At 31.7% G+C, this 24,957-nt stretch overlaps 4 protein-coding genes across 5 annotated transcripts; 2 read left to right on the top strand and 2 right to left on the bottom strand.

The window, feature by feature from the left end:
• The first annotated feature begins 3,352 nt into the window (after positions 1-3,352).
• Positions 3,353-7,169, top strand: LOC124823290 (putative aldo-keto reductase 1). Its single transcript, XM_047295475.2, has 7 exons — positions 3,353-3,508; positions 3,611-3,778; positions 3,872-4,075; positions 4,172-4,344; positions 5,347-5,443; positions 5,516-5,669; positions 6,846-7,169. The coding sequence occupies exons 1-7, from the start codon at positions 3,464-3,466 to the stop codon at positions 7,022-7,024; spliced, it is 1,020 nt and encodes a 339-aa protein (XP_047151431.2). The 5' UTR covers positions 3,353-3,463; the 3' UTR covers positions 7,025-7,169.
• Positions 7,170-8,267: 1,098 nt separating this feature from the next.
• LOC124823280 (acetyl transferase 1-like) lies at positions 8,268-10,728 on the bottom strand. The gene is made up of 2 exons (XM_047295465.2): positions 10,173-10,728; positions 8,268-9,637 (listed from the first exon to the last, which is right to left on the bottom strand). The coding sequence occupies exons 1-2, from the start codon at positions 10,593-10,595 to the stop codon at positions 8,771-8,773; spliced, it is 1,290 nt and encodes a 429-aa protein (XP_047151421.2). The 5' UTR covers positions 10,596-10,728; the 3' UTR covers positions 8,268-8,770.
• Positions 10,729-15,618: 4,890 nt separating this feature from the next.
• PNG1 (peptide-N-glycanase 1) lies at positions 15,619-22,596 on the top strand. 2 transcript variants are annotated; one of them, XM_047295476.2, is made up of 17 exons: positions 15,619-15,771; positions 15,860-15,913; positions 16,003-16,176; positions 16,309-16,407; positions 16,603-16,689; positions 16,943-17,025; positions 17,291-17,404; positions 17,876-17,930; positions 18,038-18,124; positions 18,731-18,786; positions 18,869-18,928; positions 19,077-19,164; positions 19,252-19,998; positions 20,090-20,150; positions 20,838-20,940; positions 21,499-21,633; positions 22,226-22,596. In XM_047295476.2, exons 1-17 carry the CDS (start codon positions 15,694-15,696, stop codon positions 22,308-22,310), a joined length of 2,166 nt encoding a protein of 721 aa, XP_047151432.1. In that variant the 5' UTR covers positions 15,619-15,693; the 3' UTR covers positions 22,311-22,596. The 2 variants fall into 2 exon arrangements, with proteins under 2 accessions (XP_047151432.1, XP_087947742.1); XM_088091616.1 differs by lacking the exons at positions 15,619-15,771; positions 15,860-15,913; positions 16,003-16,176 and adding an exon at positions 22,106-22,132 and having other exon boundaries at positions 16,294-16,407.
• Positions 22,597-22,890: 294 nt separating this feature from the next.
• LOC124823285 (putative B3 domain-containing protein At5g66980) lies at positions 22,891-24,791 on the bottom strand. The gene is made up of 4 exons (XM_047295472.2): positions 24,676-24,791; positions 23,917-24,295; positions 23,678-23,835; positions 22,891-23,347 (listed from the first exon to the last, which is right to left on the bottom strand). Exons 1-4 carry the CDS (start codon positions 24,766-24,768, stop codon positions 23,084-23,086), a joined length of 894 nt encoding a protein of 297 aa, XP_047151428.1. The 5' UTR covers positions 24,769-24,791; the 3' UTR covers positions 22,891-23,083.
• Between the last annotated feature and the right edge of the window lie 166 nt (positions 24,792-24,957).

The following is a 24,957-nucleotide window of genomic DNA, read 5'->3' as shown; positions in this document are numbered from 1 at the left end:
TTTGGCTCTTCTGTTATGTTGTATCAATGCTTAATTATGATCATGCTATTTATTGAAAAAAGTAGAGTATTAAGGAAGAACATTCATAAATTATTGTCTTTTGTTTTGAATGTTGTAAATTTTTTTCATGTAATTGGACTTAAATCTTATTAATATTATGTCTTCAGTGAATCTCCTTCTTCAATAAACTCAATTCAACGTTGTTCAAACTCGTCAGAACTTTCTGAGAATGAAGATTTGGTCCATTGTTGTGCTGTACGTTGCCAATGAAAGCTTTGGTTATCAGTTCAAAATTTAACTTGTTATTAAAACTTGTATTGTTGTTCAGTTCTTAAATGAATATCATTGTTTTCACATTTTCTTTACAAATGTAAAATTTAATTTTTTAATAACCAAAATAGTATTAAAAATGGTTTGTCAATTAATGTAAATAGTGTAAAAAACATTTTCCTTCTTAAATATAATAATTAAATGTGCAAACACCATTTTTATTATAAATATTACGTTATAATTAAAATTTATTATAGATAAATATTTTCAAATATATAAATTATAATTTAGATTTATAATAATCAGTTTAAATTGTGATTTAAATTAAAATATAGATAGGGTTTGAAAAAAATTCAAGTATGCGACTAACATAAAGAAAGATAATTTGAGATTATTGAAATAAGTATTTTTGACTAACTGTAAAGTAGCATGTGTAATAACTATTCTTTTAATTATATGACAATACAACGTTTGACTGTGTGTTTGTCCAATTGTATAAAGAAATTTTAGGGTTAATATGTATTTGAATCAATGATAAATGAATATCAATTTTGATATCAGTATAAATTAAGGAAATATTTCATGGACAATTATGTTAATCTCTTAACAAAAAAGTTAACTTATAATGAACGTGTTTATTTGAAAAATAATATATGTATAAAGCAATAAAATTTTACTAGTTATATATATATATATATAGGGGTTTGCTAACGCGCGTACGCCTGTTTTTCAGTTGGTACATTTTAACAATGTGTACCGGGTTTTAGTAGACAAAAATATCCTTATATATCATGGATTCTAAGTTTTAAGGTTAAGGGTATTTTAATAATTTTCATTCTCAAAACTTAAAAAAAAAAAAAAAAGAAACCCTCCAAACCCTTGCTCACCTCTCTCATTCCTCTCAATCTTTTCTCTTTCATCTCTCTCACTCTAACATTTTCTCTGTCATCCCTACTGTAGTTCCAATTGAAAAAATCAGAAACACCCTACTGTCTCTGTCATCCCTACTGGAGTCTCAATTGAAAAAATCAGAAACACCCTACTGTAGCCCCAATTGAAAAAATCAGAAACACTTGCCGTTAAACAATCTTACAAAAAAATGATTTTATAATGAGTTTTGATCTTATAATTTTTGTCTCATCTAATTTTATCCAACTTTCACAAGCATAAAGGAATTGGTAATTGACCTGGAAAAAATCAGAAATACTTGTTAAACAATTTCTTACAAAAAATGATTTTATAATGAGTTTTTATTTTATAATTTTTGCCTTATCTAATTTTATCTAATTTTCACAAGCATACATCAGAGGAATTGGTAATTGGCCTAGAAAAAATCAGAAACGCTCGTTGTTAAACAATTTCTTACAAAAAATGACTTTATAATGAGTTTTCATTTTATAATTTTTGTCGTATATAATTTTATCTAATTTTCACAAGCATAATTGACATCCGAAAGAATTGGTAATTGGCCTGGAGGGTTTTTTTAGAGATGATGATTCAACATATGCAGATGATGAAATTAGAGAAATTAGTGAAGATGGTGAAATTGAAGAGATCTTGAATGAACCTTTGCCTGAAGGTGAATATGTCAATGACTCAACTTTTTACAAAGGCAAATTGTTTAAAGGCAAGTGTTTCTGATATTTTCAATTGGGACTACAGTAGGGATGACAGAGAAAATGTTAGAGTGAGAGAGATGAAAGAGAAAGGATTGAGAGGAATGAGAGAGGTGAGCAAGGGTTTGGGGGTTTCTTTTTTTTTTTTTTTAAGTTTTGAGAATGAAAATTATTAAAATACCCTTAACCTTAAAACTTAGAATCCATGATATATAAGGGTATTTTTGTCTACTAAAATTCGGTACACATTGCTAAGATGTACCAACTGAAAAACAGGCGTACGCGCGTTAGCAAACCCCATATATATATATATATATATATCGTTAAACCTTGTTCAAATTTGTGAGAAGAAATCATTATCAAACAGACATAAAGGTAAACAATAGGCTCAACAGATTTAGGCTGTGTTCGCATGAACGGAATTTACTGTTCATGCGAATTTGCGAGCGAAGAATTCAGCTCGTTATGCGTTCGTTTGGAGTGAAATGCGCGGACGGATTTGCGATGAAATGCGGGATGGTTGCACTGTTCAGTCACTCGCGGTTGTGAAGAGATTTGCGCGGATTGTGAGCGAAATGTCGCGTGTGCCCTCGGTTAAGAAACGCTAGAAACGCGTAACCGGTTACGCGTTCGAGTAACCGGTTACGCGTTCGCGTAACCGGTTACGCGATTTCCTATTTATTTTTTTTTTCAAGTTTTTTTATAATTATTTTAATATTAATAAAATTAGATATATTATATTTTTTAATTTATTTTTAATAAATTGATTATTATATTTTCTAATTTTTTTTAATAAATTGATTACTATATTTTCTAATTTATTTTTAATAAATTGATTATTATATTTTCTAATTTATTTTTAATAAATTGATTATTTAGTATTCTAATTTATTAAAAAAAATTGATTACTTAGTTTTTTAAATTTTTAAACATTAATTTTATAAATTATTCATAATTTTTTTTTCTTTATAAACATTTTTACAATTAAATATAACATTTATAAATAACATTTTATAACTAGGGACATTTTGGTAATCTTCAATTTATATCAATTAAACTAATTTTTAAAATCTATCACATCAATCAAATCCTACACTAATTTTCACAAACTTTACTTCCAAATCCACTCTCAATTACCCACAAATCCACTCAAAAAAACAACAAAAAAATTACCCTCAAATCCACTCAAATCCATTCAAATCATCTCCCCCAAATCATCTCCTCCAAATCACTCCAAACGAACACACCCTTAGAGACTTTTTATTTTGTTGAATTATAAAGTTGAAGTTATAATGTTGTGAAATTGGCCAATGTTTAAAATGAAAATTTAATATTTATTTTTAATTTGATTAATTTGAAGAGTTAACGTGACAACATTACAAATTGAAAAGTAAAATTATATTTACAATTTTTTAATATCTAACAACATTAAACTCTTCAAGATAGTTCTAACGGCTGGTTGAAGAGTTGAAGTAAATAAGAAGAGTTAGGTTCACCAACCACATAGCACTAACAGGTGAAGACTAATAGAAGAAAGAAAGAGAGTGAGTTGGATTATTGGTAGAGGAACAAAAAACATGGCAAATATTCAAAGAGTGAAGCTTGGAAGCCAAGGCCTGGAGGTTAGTTTTTGTGTTCTTGAATTTTGATTTGATATGTTTCGTTGAAATAATCGTTTGATTTGGTGTCTTCTTTATCTTGTGTGAATCATTTTTGGTTTTAAGGTTTCCAAGTTAGGATTTGGGTGTATGGGCCTAACTGGAGTGTACAATGATCCTGTTCCTGAAGAGGTTGGCATATCTATAATCAAATACGCTTTCAGCAAAGGGATCACTTTCTTTGATACTTCAGATGTTTATGGACCACGAATCAATGAAGTTTTGGTCGGAAAGGTTAACTACCTTAACTCTTTTAACATGTCTGTTTCAGTTTAACAGATAACAATCGACAATGTAATGTAACATGAGATTTTGATTAACTCTCAGGCGCTCAGGGACTTGCCTCGAGATCAGATTCAGATTGCCACAAAGTTTGGGATCGTAAAAATGGTTTCTAATAATGTGATAGTGAACGGTTCTCCTGAATACGTTCGATCCTGTTGCGAGGGTAGCCTCCAACGCCTTGGTGTCAGCTACATTGATCTGTATTATCAGCACCGTGTTGACACCTCAGTACCAATTGAGGACACTGTTAGTGTGCCATCAAACACTTTTTGAAATTCTTGATGTGAGGTTGGTTTGGTGGCTCTGTGTTTTATATGTTGTTGGGTTTTTTTTGAATGACAGATGGGTGAGCTGAAAAAGCTGGTCCAAGAGGGAAAGATAAGGTACATAGGATTGTCGGAAGCAAGCCCTGACACAATTAGGAGGGCACATGCTGTTCATCCCATCACTGCTGTGCAAATGGAGTGGTCCCTTTGGACTCGTGAAATTGAGCAAGATATTGTTCCACTTTGCAGGTACTTCTCCATTGTGTCTCCGATGTAAACTGTTATCTGCTTGATGAATTGACTGATTGCTTTCCTACTTCCTGGTCACTATAGAGTTTGAAAGTTTAGATTGCTTAAAGCTCTACCTTACTGGCTGGTTTGCTCTTAAGAAATCACATATTCAAGTTATATGTAAGATTTATTTATGTGAAACTTATGAAAATTAGTCACAGAGGTAACTTTTGTAATTGGAGAGTTCAAAGTCATAGAAACCTCACACTATAACTTCCGTACTTTGTAGTTGGATCCTAATTTTATACTCAATGTTGAAAATCCTAATCAATTAGAAATAAGGTCACTTTAGAATATCTTAGTGGATGCAAATCTCACGTCACAAGTCAGTTTTGTGAAATTGAGTTAGGTTTAAAGTCTAATTCTTAATCTTAGCCTTATACTCACGTATGTATTAGTCAGGTGACGCAATTCAGAAGGTGTTTAGTGTAGTTTAATTCATTGTATCTACAAGTTATTGGAAACTAGATCAGAATTAACAGAAAAATGCACAAATGACTCCTAGGACTTTGGAGAGACTTGGACTCTCCCGTGACAAACTGAATTCCCTCTCAAATCACAGGATAAAATCTTTCCCTTAACCCTTTTTCTAATTTATAAGCAGAGCATGCTTTTCTAATTATCTCAGCCTCCTTCTAACTAATTCTGACTGAGGATACCTATCTGGTTTCTATAGTTTAACTGTGATGTGTATTTCGAAAGAAGTTTAAGCCTAACTCATTTTTACAAAACTGGTTTGTATGGTGAAGATTGTCCTCATTTATATAGCGTAAATTAATCTTTATTTCTAGTTGATGTGGTCAGAAATATAAAAGCTTGTTTATTTTGTAGAGATAAACTGATCAAATAGCTTTGGTTGCTTTTGATTGCAACCTTTAACTTAGTGTACTCACGACCAAGTTATTTCTTTCATTTCCTTCATGAATCTTCATTATATGACATTGGTGGCAACACTTACAGGGAGCTTGGAATTGGAATAGTGCCATATAGTCCCCTTGGCCGTGGGTTCTTTGGTGGCAAGGCTGTCACGGAAAGTATACCTGCAAACAGTTTTCTGGTATGGGCTTAATTTTTGTACTTCTGGTGAAAGTTGGACGTTTTCATTGTTCACCAACATTTCTTTCCGCAGGCATTCCAACCAAGGTTACAAGGGGAGAACTTTGACAAGAACAAAATCATATATTCTAGGGTAGAAAAGTTGGCAGAGAAGCACGGATGTACATCTTCACAACTTGCTCTCGCATGGATTCTTGGTCAAGGAGATGATGTAGTACCCATTCCCGGTGAGTCATGGATCAAATTTGTCAATAGTTGTCGTCAGCATTATATTATATGAAATTGTTTTGAAAATGCATTATGTTAGGAAATTTCTTCACATTCATATTACTTGGATTGGTCTTATAGGAAAATAACTACCCATATTAGAAGAACATCCAATTTCTAAAAGTGAGTTCTAAATAAGCAATGGCTCTGTGGATCTTCTTCAACAATAATGAGATGGGTCTTATAAGAAAATAACTACCTGTATTAGAAGAACAACAAATTTCTAAAAGTGAGTTGTAAACAGGCAATGGGTTTATGAGCCTTCGTCAACAATAATTAGATCTGAGTCCACACGTAAGATATTGATATCACCTGCAACCCAAAACTGAGGCAATAGATATAGGTTTTCTTACTTATGTGTTGCTTAGCATTCTCATGTGCACTTAATGTGAAACTTAGATTCACATTAAGATTTCTAACACTTAAAGACGTGTAGTTTGTGGGGATAACTATCTACATTAAAGACATTAAGTTAAACGCTAAAGAAGAGTTTATTTTATTAATATAAAATGAGTAATAATAATGGTAAAAATTAACACGAATGGGGTTGTAAAAGTATGATGTGATCACTCCCTTTTCAGATTCTGTTCTAGGAATGTTATCTGATTCTGTTTTTGGTCATAGATATCAATAAAAAAAAAATGACTCAGTTTCCTTTACGATATTAGTATCATTATACTACCTCCCGTTTTTTGTTGATTTAATCATCAGAATGGTCCTAAAATTACAATCTCCTGTAAGTTTAGTCCTTAAATAATTGGATAGAATCCATCAATTTCATCTTTGACTATGTCAATTATCGGTCATTTTGGTTTTCTGTCATTGATCCAACAGTGTCATCTTTGACCGTTTTTTCTCTGAACGAAGTTGTCCTTCTTGTCTTTGACATTTCAAATGACATAAAACTACCCAATTTCTTAAGCCAGAAATCAACTGTTCTCATCTTCTATTTTGCCTCTCGTAATTGTTGTCTTTCATTCTTCCCACATAAGATTTGTTTTTACATTGGTCAATAAATCATGAATCATAGGTTTTTCTTTGATCACGTCTGAACTGTTACAATGTTGTTACATTTAAAATATGAATTATCTTTTCCTGTGAATTAACGTTTCTAGAACTTGTCATGTGTTGTATAGGAACAACCAAGATAAAAAATCTTGATAGTAATATCGGTTCATTTGAAGTGAAGCTGAGCAAAGATGATATAGACGAGATAACAGATGCTGTACCAATATCTGAGGTAGCAGGGAATCGCACTACTGATGCATTTTTTAGATGTTCATGGAAGTTTGCCGATACCCCACCAAAACCTTAACTACTTCCTGCTATCCTTGTATGCCTCCCAATGGCAAAACCATGTTGTCTTCTTAATCATGATCATGTTATTAAATCATCAGACTATGTCACATGTATTACGGTTAATCGTTACATCTGAGGTAACCTCTGTTTTTGAGTTTAAATTTTTTATTATGATTTTATCTTAAAAACACCTAAACGGATTGGAGGAAAAAAATAAAATATATTTAAATTGTTATTCGTTTCAACTTTTAAATAATTATTAAAATACTGGATCAGTAGCTATTATCATTAACATCGGCCACAATGAAGGAAAAGGAGTAGCAGTGTCACCGTTTTTATCTATTTTTTGGCATCTGGTTACTCATTTCTCTTTCACAGGTAAACTACCTTAAAATAAAAAGCAAATGCTAGCAAGTCATTTTGAGGTAATATTTAAATAAATTACAATACTTTTTTATCAAAAAGAAAAAAAATATATTATATCTAAAGTGAGTTATTGTTATAACTTATCATATATTTGTGCTCTTGATTTTAATAGATAGCTCTTAAATTAAGACTTTTAATTAATATCCTCGTTTATATATTTTTAAAAGTTCTTATTATGATTTCACTTTATATATGATAATAATGATAAGATATTTTGGTAATGGTAAAATAAAAAAAAATGTAATATTTCATAAAAATAATTAATGATATGCAAGCTAAAATCTTTGAAAGATATAAAATAATGTTTTTTCCTTTAGTAAGTTAGAGTAATAATATTGGATAAAAAATTTTGGTTGGTAATTAGATATTTGTATTGTATTTTGTCCATCAAATTTAAATGCCAAATAGGTATCTAGGGTTGAACTTTTTGTATGCAATTTAAGCAACCTTGGACCATATATATTTTATTCTGACTTTTACTTGCTTCAGTTTCACAAATTTTTCGGTAGTTCCAAAATCTTCCAAATGATATTTTAATTTTCAAGAAAGTGATTTCTTTAAAAAATTTAGTGTTGAACTTAAAAATTTGAAATATTTAAATTATAATTTTTTTATATGATATTTAATTTTATCATTTTTATTTAACATAAAACTTAAACTCACAAGTAAATTAATTTAAAAAATATTCTAGATAGAAACACATCTTAATGTAAGAAACATGTTTGAGAAAAAGGTTTTCATTCAGTATTATTTCTTCTTTCATACAAAGTTCTTCCTCTCTTATTCTTTCTCTTGAGCAACAACAATGATGAAAAGCTACATGACAGCATTGCTGCAGTACAATAATAAAGGGTGGTTTAATATTTTTCCACGAGTGTGGGGTGCACTACCCTCTCATTCTTCATTAAAATTCCTGTCTTTTCCTTATTCTGACAACCTTTTTTTCATTTCAGAAAGCAAACGTTCGAAACAAACACCGTAGTAATTGAAACGGAGAAGCCTATCTATTAAAAAAGAATAAATAAACAAAAGTGATGTAACGAATTTACTGAAGCAGGGTACACTGCGAGCCTGACTCATCAGAAGTTGAAGGTACACAAATACTATTATCTCACTTTCCGCAACAGATTTGAGCTGGTTCTATACTATACCAGGTTCGTGAAAAGCTTTTTGGTTCTTCCAAATTAAGCACGTTGATGTGAGCATCGTGCAAGAACCTTTATACTTGTCTGCTCCCACAAGCAAAGGTGCCAGCTTTACATTCACAAAAGGAAAGAGAAAAGAAGACAGAGACAAGAAACCAGAAAAAAGTTAACTTTCAAGTCAAAGTGTAAAATCAATCATCCATTCCACAACCAGCAAGAACCATCACAGCCTCCAACTCCATTATAGCTTCGTCTTTCTTCAGTTCAGCCACCTCTTCCTCCGCCAGCATCACCGTCACCGATCTTGAAAGCCCTCCCTCCGCGCTAGGCATCACCATGATCAAACCTTCGCTCTCCACATTCCCTACCCGACACGAAACATGAACTGGTTTCTCGTTATTTACAAACCCTGCACCGTATAACAATGACTCCTGATCTTCCTCCTCCATCAAGTGCTCCATGCAGACACAAGTTAACTCACTCCCATACACGCGTTTCCCTTCATTGCTAGCCCCTATTTCTGAAAGCTTTTCCATCTGCCAATGCACTGCACTAACTATGCCTCCTAGTTCCACGTCTTTCACTTTCTGCGAGAGCGTTGAAAAGTGCAAGGCGTTTCCCAAGTACCCGATTGGGAGGGGAGGTTTCAGGAGACTCCTGAAGTCGCTGCAGATGCGCAGAGAGTGAGTTTGGTCCTGAGTTTTTGGAGGTCTGACACTGGCGATACGAGTCCAAAACAGAGCCGCCAGAAAGTCGAATGGGGTGGCGTTGGGGCACGAGTCATGGACTTTGGAGAGGCACTGTTTGATGGTTGAACTCGAAAACTTGAAGGTGGCTGTGGCAAAGTTTGTTGCAGAGGCTGTTTTTGTGGATGACGATGATGACGATGATGCATGGCCGCGAGTAGAAAGTGGAGCGATCAAAGGAGGGTGAGTGATGGGAAAATGGCTGTGAAATTCCGTCCATGATTTGAAGAATGATGCAATGAAAGTTAGATCTGCCATCATGTGACTGCAACTTACTCCTATTGCAACACCTCCTTCTTGAAAGCTGTTTATCTGCAACACCACCCAATAATCTGTTGTTATATCTCATCCATATCAACACAATAATGATCTAAATCTTCGATGGTTGCAAGTAAACATCGTAAATCATTGTTCATTTTTTTATATAAACATAATCAACCAATCAAAAATCAAGTTCAGTATAAACTTTTAAGCAGTAGTTATCATAAAATTCACAAATACATTGCATGTCATAATTTGTGCCTTAATAACACGGCACCGAAATCATTTAGTTAGTTTATGTTACATCATCCATCCAAAAACATCTTAACCAAACAAAATTTGTCCTTTCTTGTCTTGTCTCTCTATTCAAAAATGGGTGATGACCCATTTTCTAATTGTTGTTCTTCGGCTAATTTCTCAGATACACCATATGAATGCAGAGTCCATGATTGATGGGCTAGACCCTTTAATGTCAGAACAACAGAATGTGTAAACAGCAAATAAAATCTAAAAACTTTAACAGAATTATTATCTGTACAACACACACAACCTGAACAAAAGCTTCACCAATTGTGAATAACACTACCTGAATTCGAAAGGGTGACCAAGTGGAGGGATCCTCGGGCATATCATCCCAAGCAACCAGAAGCTTTTCCTCAGAGTAAGAAGCAGATTTGAGCCATTCATGAAGGGTGGCATCCACAGTGGCCTTTATGGTCCTAACGCCCGCATCATTGCACTTCACTTCCCACTCACCATTCGCCCCTCGAACCAACCGGCCCGTCAAAACAGGGTACTGAGTCAGAACCTCCGACAAGGATTCCCTCAAAGGGTCCAAATCAAAGGACTTAAACCAGTTATCCTCGTTCTTGTAGTAGAATATAACGTGCAGACTGTGGCAGCCCATGCCACGGTCCAACGCTGATAGTGTGTGAACCTTACCAGAGCTAACTGGTCTGCTCGACACAACCGTTAGTTTTGAGTTCAGGGTTACCCTCAACTTCGACATGCTTATGTTTCTGCTTGGATTTGCCTTTCCCCACACCACAATGTGCGGTTATATATCAGATGAAAGAGACAGAAAAACAACAACAACACCCAATATTGGTTAAGTACTTCTTCTGTGAAAATTGTTTATATTAGCATGTTGTTATATACATGTATGTATGTGTGTATAAATACAAAAACAATTGGTAATAATGAAGAGTGATAAGCTTCGTGGACAGTTGAGAATTAAATATAGGAAGGTGACGGTTGGTAGTTTTATTTATGTGAAGGACCTCATAGCTGTTTCTCAAACCTTAGCCAATGCTCTCTTTTTTTGTTCACAAACTAAGAGGGGTATTAACTTATTTTCCTGAATTGTTACGTTGTTTTGAAAATACAAATTGTAACAAAATACACATGTAGTGCTATCGTAATTAAGTTTTGGTAATATTGCTTTTCAAAACACTTTTATCTTTTGATTCTTAATGAGAGTTTATTTATTAGTTGTTCGCTGAATATCCTTAAAGCTCTTGCTTAATTGGACCAAAGAAGAGTAATTGAGGAGATCTGTTTAATATGGACTGTTGTATTTCAAATATAGAAGAGTTTTGAAAATACGTTAGTTGACTTATAAGGCATGTCTTTCTACAGTCAGTGTGTATATCACTTCACTACATTATTTTGCATTAAATAGAGATATTTATTTGAGTTTTCACTTTCATATATGGCAAGTGCACTGCTGTTTGAACTTAATTGTCATTTAAGACAAATTTTCAGTTTAAATTAGATCACAGAGATAGGAGTTTTCAAAATAACTAATTATACTGTTTTTAATATAAAATTTTATGAATATTTTTTAATTAATGTGAAACTTTCATTTCATATGAGACTAGGAATATTAGAGATTTTATATCAATTAAAGATATAATGAGTTTTTAAGTATAAATGTACGCAAATTTTATTTCACAGACCAATTTTATGGATGATTTAAGTTAGATTTAAAGTTACTATCAAGATATTAGTTGAATTATTCAAAATTTATTTTAATGAGATTTGTTATTTGTTGTACTTATTCCTTATCCACCAATTTGTTAATATATTATTTTACATTCGAGATATAAATATTTTGACAATCATTATCGAACTATTCTAATTTTATATTGGATATGTAAATATTTCAACATAAAAAAACATATTAAAAATCTAACATTGACTAAAAATAAAATATATAAATAAATACAAACATAAACTTAAAAGTTATTTTTGTTAAATTAAATTTGTCTTAAAATTTATTTTTTTAATATATATCATTGTATTTATTCATAATTTAATTTTATTTAACTCACACTTTATTCATGATAATATTTGGAACAGATAATGATACTTGAATAAGTAATTAAGAAAGTAGTCTGAACTAGTTGGGTTGTTAACATGTCTACCAATATATAGTTAAATTTGAGATATTGTACTTATAACTACTCATTTGAAACGTGTAATACCAGTTGGATAGCAACTTGTAGCTTTGACCAATTACGTAAATGTTGTTATCAATATTAATTAAGTAGTTAGGCTGTCAAATCCTGCATCACCTATTACCCAACCCGTTAATGCATGTTGGTGGAGAAGTTTTAATTAAATTACATGAAAATAAATTAAAACTTATCCGTATTTGGGTGGGCAAAACAAGAATAAAAATATATATAGTGGCCCTTACAACTTTTTAAATTTATTTTCCCATCTTTCCCCAGATAATCTGCATTAATTTTAAAATATATACAGTTTTATGGCTGCAAGAGATCAAATTTAAATTTTTCTTCGTTATATAATTTCATTCATTTGCTTACACAGAAAAATTAAACAAATTTATTGCTTACCTTTTTTACAAACATTTGCCTAGTTACTACCAACACCGACACAACTTCAGTTCCCTTGGGGGCCCAAGAAATTACAAATAGGAAATGGTGTTGGGATTATACACATACTTCTTTAAGAAAAAAATATATTTACTTTTCAAATTCATAGAAACCTAACTTTTATTATTATAATATGACCATTTTAAGATGGAAGTATTGGAAGTATGAGTATTGAAATCAAATTCTCTTTTTAGTGTGAAATGCTCCTTTTGTTGTGAACAGTGAGTATTTAAAAAATAGGCTTAAATAGTTACTTCGTCTTCATATTAAGAAATGAATTTATGTTTAGTACCTGGTTTTAAAAATGAAGATATTGAGTCTCTATATTATGAGAAGTGTATGAATAAGGTCTATTCATTAAGTTCACAGCAACGACGTTAAGTCCATGCTGATGTGGCCATACTTTTTCTCTTCTCTCTTATGTTGTCCATCTTTTTCTCTCTCTTGTTCAGCTTTTTCTTTGATGATTTATTGAACTTGTTCTTTTTTGTAGACCTTATTCATATATTTTTCATAACATAGGGACCAATGTCTTCATTTTTAAAATCGGATACTAAACAGAAATTCACCTCTTAATATGGGAACGAAGTAAGAATTTAAGCGTTAAAAAATATATACATTCTCATATAGGATGTATAAATAGTAATTATTCATAAATGAGTAACAAAATATATATGAACCTACTACTTATATAAAATTATGATTTTCGTTTAACTTTTGTTGGAGATCTAAAAATCATTTCAATCTGATGACTTACCACATGTTTTAAGTACAGTTAGGTTAAGTTAAAAATTATTTTTTAATTATGAGTTAAATTAAACTTTATTCACTTAACTTAAGTTAAAATAGATTTTAAGTTAGATTCAATGTAAATTGATCCATAATTTATTAACATTTTTTTCATCTTTATAATAATATATGATAAAATAAGTTAACATTTTGATTGTAACACTATAAAAGAATGAGTCATGTTAACTCATTTTCATAGTTGTAATTTTTGTATTTTATCTCTGTATCTCTTACCTATGCATATGCTTTATGTGACTAATATTTCATAAATGCCTTTCAATTTTTGCTAAATCTTCCATAAAACTAGCACATCTAACAAACTAGGAATAAAATACATGTTATAAAAACATTACATTGACTCGTGAAAAAGTTAAACAAGTCTCTAACTTTATTAAAAATGTTTTTAAAAGATAAAATATGTTTTTAGTTCATAAATTTATACATAAATTTAAAATTTATTTTAACTAAAATTTAATATATTATAATTTAAATTTTTTTAAAAATAAATAAATATAGTCATTTTAATTCGATGATATTAATTTTTTTATGGATTAAACACTGATTTAGATTGTTATTTTAGTTAGAACATGTTAAATATTGTACACAACTGTTACCTAAAAATATAATCTAACACGTAAAAAAATTTAATGATTAAAACGAATATATTTATTTTTGTTTAAAGTTTGATAATAAAATTATTTAAACATTTATTACAGAAAAAAGTAATATTCAATTTTATGTCAAAATCTAAAAATTAAAAATATATTTAATCTTATAAAAAATGAAACTAATTGTTAACCGTAAATTTAATCAATAATTTTAAGATAAAAATAATATACTCAAACTAAATATAATTTTCTAATGTAATTTTCTCTTATTGAACCTTAATTACCAATCACCAACTCATAGTTTGTTGAATAAAAATTTAAAAAATGGTAGATTTGACAATAAAGTGAGGAATCTAGACCACCTTAATCCTTTATAAACCCTGTTACTTATTTTCAGCTCACATATAAAATAATATTGGGTTAAATATGTTTTTAGTCCCTAAACTATTGGTCGTTTCTGGTTTTCGTCCCTCTTCCAAAGTAAGGTACAATTTAGTCCTCATTCTTTAGAAAAACGTTCGTTTTAGTCCTTAAAATTTTGTTTTTAGTCCTCGTTTTAGTCCTCAAAACGTTTGTTTTTTCGACTAAAACGAACGTTTTTTAAAGATTGAGGACTAAATTGTACCTTACTTTGGAAGAGGGACGAAAACCAGAAACGGTCAATAGTTTAGGGACTAAAAACATATTTAACCCAATAATATTTTATATCACATTTTAATAAAATAAAATAAAATTCGATTAAACCCCCTTTAAAGTACGTTAATAAATTCATTTTAAAACCCTTTAAATTCATAAAGAAAAGTATGTGTATAAAGTAGTTTACATATAAACTAGTGGAAACACATCTATTATTAGCATATGTGCGTCCACTTTTACCTTATTGATTATAAAAATGTAAAAAAAAAATAAAAATAATAATCATTATAATTATTAATAAAATAAAAGTGCTATTAAATTTATAAAAACTATATTTCTAAAAAGTAATTAAAAAATACATACAAAATTTAAAAATTAAGATAATTAATAAAATTATTTATTATTAAAAATAAAATCAATTTTTATATACAATCAAAATAGAACAGTTATAAAAAAAATCAATTTTGTATCTAGTTATTGAAGACTATTTCTTTTGATAAAGTCTTAATTTGATTCACAAACCCAAATTCAATTAAGGAGCTAAAAAATACATTTAGATAAATTTTTCAAATATGTATTTTTTAAAGAATAATAATATATTGAAAATTCAATAAATTTACGTAACGCGTGTTATTTTAATTTTTGCACAATTACAAAAAATTATTTTTTAATAATCACATTACACTTAAAACAGGTTGTAAAGTAATTATATAAGTATGAAAAACATCATTTTATTTTATTTAATTAATTTATCATTTTCAACAGAGAACCAAGTTAAGGGATCATAAGACACGAACCCTTTATCTCCATGCATCAAACCACAATAATTTATGTCAATCACTATGATCTTTTTTTCTTATTTGTCTTCTTTATACATTCACACCAAAAAGTTTGATTACTATTCAATTTTATGAAATTATAATTTTTGGCTTAGATAAAGTACTTCAATTCGACCTAAATAGAAAATTTATCTTAATATTAAATTATATTGAATAATTAAAAATATTAATCAGCGATATATTTTTCTTGTTCACGTTAGTTATGATATTAATAATATTACGTTACAACATTGTTCCTGTTAATGTTAAAGCAGTTACGGTTCTTGTTTATTAAAATATTTATTTGGTGTAAAAAAGAAGGTTTACTCAGGGGAAGTTGACCAGAGAGAAAGGAGATGGTGGCGCGCAAGTTTCAGGTGGTTCACGACGACTCTGATTTTGATATCAATTACGACACAGACGATGGCTTCGAAGTGCGTCTCTTTCTCTGTAGCTTTTCTTTCTCAATTTCAATTTCACTATCTATATCCAATTCATTCCTTCGTTATTCCACTGTTGCAGGTTTTTCAGTTCCAGCTTTATTCCCTCACTTCCGTTCCACCTCATCAGCAAAAGGTTCCGATTCGCTTTTCCAATTCTCAATTCTTCTCCCTTATTTTCGGTTCCTCATTCCTAAACTTTGATTCTCTGCTTACATTGCTCAGATTTTTGGAGCCGAACAAGATACACCAGTCACCACTGATTCTGATCTCATCGCCGTTTCTGACAAACTACGACTCGTCTCGGTCAAGGACACCGAACCGGAACCGGAACCGGAACAGGAACAAAGTTATTCCGATTTGTTGAAATCAGATGAGGAATTGGCCCGACTCTTGCAGGTATCACCTAAGATCATGTGTTCAGAATCATTGATTTTGGAAATGGAAAGCATTTCTATATCTATTTCTTGTTGCAACTTCATTTTCATTTTCATTTTGTGTGTTTGTGCATGTGCTATTATATCTGTACAGGCAGAGGAGGAAGCGCTTTTGTTGCAGCAATATATGTCTAGCGAAAATCCTCGAGAATTTGATAGTAGAGTGCGGTCCTACATTAGTCAAGTTCGAATGGTATTTTTTAGCTTATTCACTTAGTAATAATTTTATCTTCGTTTTGAATGAGGAGAGCAAGATATTTGGTTCATGAAGTTGCATAGGGTGAAGATAGACTAAGAAACTGGTTTCTGTCTGTGTTGTCGTTATGAATATTATTATATCACGATCGATTCCATCACTGATGTATTGATTTGTTTTAATATATTGCAGTATGAAGATCCAACGCGCCAGGAGGCTGCTCGGAAGTCTGTTCCTGTAGAAGAGCTTGAGGAGAAAGCTTTGGTCTCTTTGGCTAAGGTAGGAGAATTTATCTTAGTTTATTGTACGAATATAGAGTTTCGTAGAGGATATCAATCTGTCTTAAGTAAATCCAACTATTTCACTGTAACTCTCTGTACAACTATTTTAGAAATTCATTTACCCTGGAACTGTCTTTTTCTTCATTTTGATAAGAACTGTGTATAAATTGCGATGCTGTTGTCATTTCATAAGCATATGATTTTGTTCATTTTCTTTTTTGTAATCCCGGTGCCTGATAAATATTTTCCAGGAGGGGAACTTCAAGCCATCGAAAATAGAACAAGATCATGCTTTCATGCTGCAGCTGCTTTTCTGGTTCAAAAAATCCTTCAGGTTTAAACTGATTATTATATTTTTTGTTCATCCTTTAATACCAATGGACCAAACGTTTCAATTGCCAATAATTCCTTAAAGACTGAAGAGAGTGGATCACATGTCTCATGCTTCATGTAATTACTGGCGTATTTGTGATTTGAGTCAATTATCATTCGTGCAGTCTTTGTCACCATGATAGACATCAGTTAACCTACACACTGTGTAATATTTTTCCAAATGCATCTGATTATTTTCTTATTTCTTTCTTATTCTTGTATAATAGATGGGTGAATTCACCATCGTGTAACGATTGTGGTAAAGAAACTGTAGGCCAGGGCATGACTTCTGCACTTCCTTCTGAGACACTTTATGGAGCTTCTAGGGTTGAACTCTATCGGTATGTGAAATTACTCTGTTTCAAGGAAAGTGGTTTTTCTAATTATCATACTTTATATTTATTTTAATTTTCTTATGACATTATGCATCTGAACTAACTTTAAACCTTCTTTATGCTACCGAATGGTCTGCAATTTTTACAACCATCAACTTACTAGTTTCTTTAAATCTGAAAATATCATTTTTTCAATGTCAGCAAACTGTTTCCTGTTTGATTTTACTTTGTAGAGATCTTTGCCAGCAAATCCTATTTTTGTGAGTGGAGTTATTCATCCATTACATACTACATATCTATTTACATTTAGGAGATCTGGTGATAACAAACTAGTTTTGTTATGGTTACCTGGATACTGTCCTTTTTCTTGTAAAGCATTTTTGAAGGGTTTTTCTCATGTTCACTAACTTTTTAGCTTCTATTTTCTTTACCTAACTTCTATTTCATGTTATTTGCATTTATCTTTTCACAACCCAGTTGCACCTTTTGCTCCAAACTTACTCGTTTCCCTCGGTACAATGATCCAATGAAGGTATTCAACTCATGTCAAGTTGTTTTATTTATACTTGGCTGACTGCCTATACAACTTCACCATACACATTTACCTTGGATACTGATATTCCCTTGTTAAAATTGCAGCTTGTGGAAACAAGAGAGGGCCGCTGTGGGGAATGGGCCAATTGCTTTACTCTCTATTGTCGAGCTTTTGGCTATGATTCACGTCTGGTTTGTAGTTAGATGAAATTCAGTCTTTTCAATATGCTGGTTTTTCTTGGTTTCTATACTGCAATTGAGTTCAGAATGCATTGGTTTTTTGTATCATTAATCGCTAGATAATGTACATGATGATTCTGATATTGCAAGTGCAGTGCCCAATGTATTGTGTGAAACGTCCACATGACAAAATCTTGTGTTTTGTTAACTGATTTCATTGTAGTTTTACTTACATAATATATGTTTGAGAAAAAGTCGTGCTTGCTATTCTAAATTAATTTGTTATCTGTAAGGAAAAGATAGGCATAGTGTGGACATGTAAATCTTATTCGATTTTGAACTTAGCTTGCATTCTTATCTGGTTCGCCTTACCCTTTACAATAATTTGGTGCTCATGCTCAATGAGTTCTATGGAATGATTGGGCCATTTTTCACTTACTAGGGGAAAAGGGTATTGAGTACTGATGTCCTTACAGTTTTGGTAGTGAATTTTATCCATGGTAAAATTGGAGTTTGTTAATTTTTTTCTTTGCATATATATTTGCAACCTACGGTGTACATGTGCTTGCTTGTCTTGTGAGGAATAGGTTTTTGACACTGATTTTAGTCCATCTCCAGATCTTGGACTTTACGGATCATGTTTGGACAGAGTGCTTCTCTCAATTCTTGGGCAGGTAAAAATAACATTGACCTAAAGTTATCATAATCCTGCTGTTAAAACTATTTCTGGTCTGATGTGTTTGTATGTTCTTACAGATGGATGCATCTTGACCCATGTGAAGGAATCTATGACCAGCCATTATTATATGAAAAAGGGTATTGTTCATCTTTGCAGTACTTTCACTTTAGTGTATTGATTGCTATCATCCATCTAATTGACAGTGAGAAAATTATTGTTCTTGTCCTCATTAAGACTTTCCATCTTGCTTTCATGTTTCCTCACTTTTTAAAATATGTGGCATAGGTGGGGGAAAAAGTTAAATTATGTAATAGCCATAGCAAAAGACGGGGTTTATGATGTCACCAAACGATATACAAGGAAGTGGCATGAGGTAAGTTTTACAATGTATGCACTTGCATGAGAATCAAAATTTGCTGATAACTTATGAATTTTATATATTTTTTTTTTCAAAATTGAGGTTCTGTCTCGCCGTACTATGCTTACAGAGCCTTCTGCATCATCTGTATTACGTAATATAACAGAAGAAATTCGAAGAGGCCTTCCATCTGAACTACTTTCAATTATTCAAGCTCGTGATATGGTAGAAAATGAAGAACTTGAGAGGAGTTTGCATGCTAATGATGACGAGTCATTATCATTACCAGGAAGACGAAGTGGGAATGAGGAATGGCGCAAATCCAGATTAGAGATTGGTTCTGATGAGCTAAGTTCTTCTGCTTGCCCAGTTCGTTTGTGCGTAGATGAACATGTGACAAGGATTTACAATGCATTTCATGCTGTCCTTTATCAATTCGTTAGGGAAGAACTAACAAAGTTAGAAGCTGTTGAAGTACTCAGGATTACTAAAGGAATTCTTTTGGATCTTCGCAATTCCCCTTATAAAAGTAGAAGGACCTCCATTGATTCAGTTCTAAATAAACCAAAATTTCAAAAACTGTTGCCATCTTTTGATGACTTACTTGGTGCACTTTCACTAGAGAAAAAAGTGAATACAGATGGGACAGTTGAAATTGGTTTGGTCGCTGACCCTGTTGTTACTTCTTTAGCATTGCCTGTTGCTCTAGATGTTCTGGATGACATGATTTACAATCTTGACAAGTGTGAAAACTACGGCAAAGATATGTTTCTGCTGCCACTTCCAAAGTTAAATAGAATACATTCGGGTTCGGTGTTGGCAAGTTCGGAGGAGTTGCCTTTTGGGATTGTGAGTTTGGATATAACTGGACATTTTATATGTTTACCATACTCTTTCCTTATAGCATCTATAAAGTTGTCACTATTTTATGAAATTTCAGATAACATCAGCATTTGATGGAATTAGAGTATCTAAATGGGAAGAACCAAATGGAGCAAGAGGTATCGTTAACCAATTAAATAACTTACCACATAAGATTGTGCTTCAAGCTTAAACATATTTTTAGATAATTTATTGAGGTATTGTTGTTTTCACCTAGAAATGGAAAAATGTGATATCTACTCTCCTGTTAGAAAAGAACAAGTTATGGCAAATACATCAAAATATCTTATCTTTGTTGAGTACTTGGCTTGATATCTATCTTTACTAAATTTTCTCAAGAATATTTCCGCTATATCAATTGTATTTTATTAATAGATTGTAAGCAAACCAGTTAGAATTTATAGTTTAAGTTACTAGTGTTTAAATGTTAGAAACTTGACTTTGTGTAGTTAGTTTCTCTGCACTGTTATGCATTTCTATGTTAAAACTCTCATTCTTAGAAGTTTTTCTTTGTTGATTTTTGGTCTTCGATTAATGAAAACTAATTTATAATTATCAAGTGTTAGGCACTATTTAAAGGGCGCAGAAAACGGATACGAGGGACAAAGTAATGAAAAAATATTTAGTGATCCCAAATTTACTAAGTGGAGCCTAGGCATAACATGATGCTAAATTTTACAGTTTGTCGGTGGGGAGGACCTTCCTATAATTCCATTTTATTCCTAATGTGCACACCTTTCTACACGTCCATACACTACTTGCTTGATACTCTGATATAAAAGTATCGGTTTATGTTGACTGTGTAGGTTGTTGGATCGTGTATAGAACATTTGATTGCAAGATGTTTGAGCTTGTAGCATATGATTTGATGTCAGCCAATGATGCACCAGAAAGGGATCCAATGAACTGGTATGAACTTTGGAATATACGTTGAACTACTGTTACATCTTTTCCATTATCTTTACCATTTTTATTAATTTTCGAGTAGCCAAGTTAGTTTGCCTTACCTTGTAGAGTTCTTCAATTGTAATAAGCTTCATCGCTCCAAATTAATATAATGTGTTGCTCCCTCCATATATGATTAACAATGAAAATTTTAAATTTAATTTGTAATCAATTTAAAACATTCGTGACTGTAGTAATAACTTTATTTTTACATTCAACAAAGTATTGATGTTTTTTTAAACAGGTGACATCTTATCAAAATCACATTCTTAAAGACAATATACAAGCTAAACAAGAAAATTGTGTCATATATGTGTGCTGCTTTTGTTCTACCTGTCAGCAACCAAGAAAATTGTGTCATATTTGTGTGCTGCTTTTGTTCCATCTGTCAGCAACCATATATGTTGTTAAAATTATCTTTTAACCTTTTCTATGTTTGGTAATGATTTATCATGTATAAGCTTCAATTAATAAAACATGTACCATGCATTCATTATATCTTGTGATATGTTATGTTCTCAGGATTCTTGAAGGTAGCAGTAATAAGGGGATCAATTGGCAAGTTTTGGACAAGCAAACCTCTCAGTTCTTTGAAGACCGTTTTCAACGTAAAACATACAAAATCAATTGTGCAAGCTTTCCGTGTAATATATTCAGGTAATATATCTTGACACAGTGAAAAAACTTAAACAAAAAAATTGGTAGTGATTTTGATAGGTAACCCCAGTGAATCCATTTTGCTATTTTCTTTACTAAAAAACAATTATGTGTTGTAAATCTATTAGAACATAGTGTTTATGTTTATGCTTATCTGTACAACCCATTATAAATATATAATTCTATTTAAAAAATTATTAAGTTTTTGTGTTTTTTAAATATTTTTACAAATGAATATTTTTCTTCTTTTTTGTTGCATAAAAGGTAAACACAAAGTGTTTAACCTTTTATTTGTCTGATTTGTGTCGGTCTACATATACTGGACTACATATTTAGATAGTAATAATGAATTCTTATCATTTTCCCTTTATCTTAATTATGTTTTTATACTTTGAGATGACCATTTTTTTTTGGGTATTTGGATAAAAAATTATCATATCACTAATTTAGTTTTAATGAATATTCTTTCTAGAGTAAAGTGACTGTTAAGACTAGAAAGGTACATACGTTTGATTGCTCCTGTGTGGATTAGTACGCAGTCCTGGTCTATTTCATATTCTGATGTTTCAAATCATAAATAATTTCTGTACAGGTTTAGGTTTCTGGCAGTCAGAGATGTTCATTCTACTTCCCGGCTGCAAATCGGTAGCATTGACCTCTATGCAAAATCTACATGAAATGCAGTTACCGAAATAATCCCATCACCATGAAAGAATATAATCTAAATGAAAATGCAAACAGAAACCCGAATGGCGTGGGTCTTCATTTAATCTGTACTCATCAAAGTGATGTTATTTATACTGGTCAATGTGGGACATGCTTTCATATTAAATTGTTTTGTTGGTCTGCCTTATAACGTCGGAGGTTTTACTTAATTTTTTGGTAGCTTATGGTAACATTTGTTCTGCCTCCTGTACATTATGAACAGATTGACCTCAAATGTATGTTATAGCATTTGGATTTTGCGCGGAGGGTCGTAATTTATCCACTTATCATTCCTGCAAGTCACGTGAAAAGATCTGATTGATTTTTGTTGTTTACCTGTAATTCGTATTATAGCACCAACTCCAAAATGGGATGGTTTTAAAGCATGACCTATTTTACTTTCATTCTTATCTAATCAATAGTTTCCTGAAAAAGTATGTGGCTTTGAAAAATGGAGACTTAAAAAAGACAGATTTTGTTCTGCATGTACTAGGGAACTACCCGTTGCACAAAATGTAGAACAGATATTTCAGTAAACTTGCAAGCTCGTGCTAAATGTGAATACCTTGGCCTTTGATAGCAACGATAAAAGAGCTAAACGACTTGTACAAATAAAATGTAAAGCAAAAACCTCTTGTTCACATCCCTCTCCCAAGAGCAAACCATTATAAAGGTTTCAAGGATCACACACCCACAAGATTAGTGCAATCTTAATTCACACCAAAATGATAAGCCATGCACTAAACTATTTCTTCTTTATCTTCGAAAGCACGCGCACATGCAGTTCTCTGGCCACATTTGCTTTGTCAACAACAAACTGAAAATCACATCGAGACCCTACTTGAATGTTTTTACTCTCCTTGAAAGCCATCCATCCACTTCCCAAAAAACTACGATCATAATTCGATGAGGAATTGATCATCACCAGCCATGACTTGCCATTCTCATCCCTCAGAGTTATATACCGAAGCAGCTTCATATTCATTTTAAACATTTTTCTAGGAAATTCCTGCAACCCACCAACACCAATTACATCATCTCATCAAGTCGCCAAACTATTTCATAACAAAAACTAAATTGAGCAATTATATATCCCACTTTATCCCAAGCACAAGGTATATCTATTACTTTAACAACTAATTTTATCGAATACTTTCAGTTCTACTACATCAATTTTAAACTCATTGTTGTAACATTCTTAGATATTTTAGACCTACTCCACATAAAATGCACTATTCTGAAAATAGAATTCAGTTACTTAAAAGAGACACTCATTCATTCAATTCAGAGAAGACTAACTACTTATTGTAAATATAGGTAAAAGAATAAAATAACCAACCACTCTTTTTAGTTTATATGGAGTATCAAAACATATTTGAAAATGAGCATTCTCCAATGGAACAAGCTTTGTAAGCGCAGGTTTCTCGTCATTCATTTTATCTTTTCCTTCCTTCATTCTTTTTGATTTGCGCTGAGCTTCTTTGAATGGACATGCACCTATAAACATTATACATTAAGCATGAAGGGTTGAATAACAATGACATGAAATTATGCAAAATGAATACTTGAAAGACTAACCTTCTGATTTCACATTTGTTTTGGGACTTGGGAGTGGACGTTTCCGTACACCATTGTTCTGGATTTCATGACTATGCTCATCAGAATCTTCTTCCAAATCCACAATGGGAACAACTTTTGGAGGTGCAGCCACTTTCCTGCACCCAGTTTTCCCAAATATCTTCACATTAAAAGTAGTTTTACCATCATACTCAAAAACCAAAAAGTCGCAATCTTCTAAATTTTTCTCCTTGGAAAATTCCTGCCACCCACTTTTAAAAACCAAACGACCTTCGATTTTTTCCACCTTAACATCCCAATGTTTTCCATCGTGTTCTACAAGAATGACCTTACATGGTGGGATTCCAGTGAAAAACTTAGTGAAAGATCTTGGTATTTGCTGGAAAAAAAAAACAAGTCCCAGGAGGGTGTCATTGTCAGTAACAAACGATTAACATTTTCAAAGCATAAAAGACCAGACAAAATAAGCAAACATTAAATCTCAGGAGAATGTCACCATCAGTAATGAACTATCAAACATTCTCAAAGCATAAAAGACCAGACAAAATAAGCAAGCACTAAATCCTACTTAAGAGAAAGTGCAAGAATACAAAAAAAAAATCACTTTCCATGATCCTTTTACACTAAAAAAAAACACTTTTTTTCGTATACATGACACTGAGAGGGTTTGAACCTAGACCCGTATAAACTCTGCTAACCCTCCTATAACAAAAAGAGAAAGACTAAAAAGAACTAAAAACAAGAGAAAGAAACACGTACCAACTGGGTAGAACCTCTGTTTGTAAGAAAAACTTTGAAGAACTCACATGGAATTTTATGGCCACAAGATAGCCCCGCACTCGCACTCTCCATGCTGTTCTTCAAGAAAATGCTGAGACGAAACGTCAATATTTATGGCCAGTGCCTCAAATATTTTCTTGTTTTAGATGTTAGGTAAATCTTTACTTACTTCAAATATAAAAAATTTTAAAATTTGTTAAAATGGATATATGTATATATTTTGGGATTGGTATAAAAAATTTGTAAAGAGGTGACTTATTT

Source organism: Vigna umbellata, chromosome 5, assembly GCF_029865625.1.
Source record: "Vigna umbellata cultivar VRB3 chromosome 5, Vumbellata_1.0, whole genome shotgun sequence".
Classification (NCBI taxonomy): Eukaryota; Viridiplantae; Streptophyta; class Magnoliopsida; order Fabales; family Fabaceae; genus Vigna; species Vigna umbellata.
The sequence above is the reverse complement of the archived record's forward strand: the minus strand, read 5'-3'. Positions and strand labels throughout refer to the sequence as shown.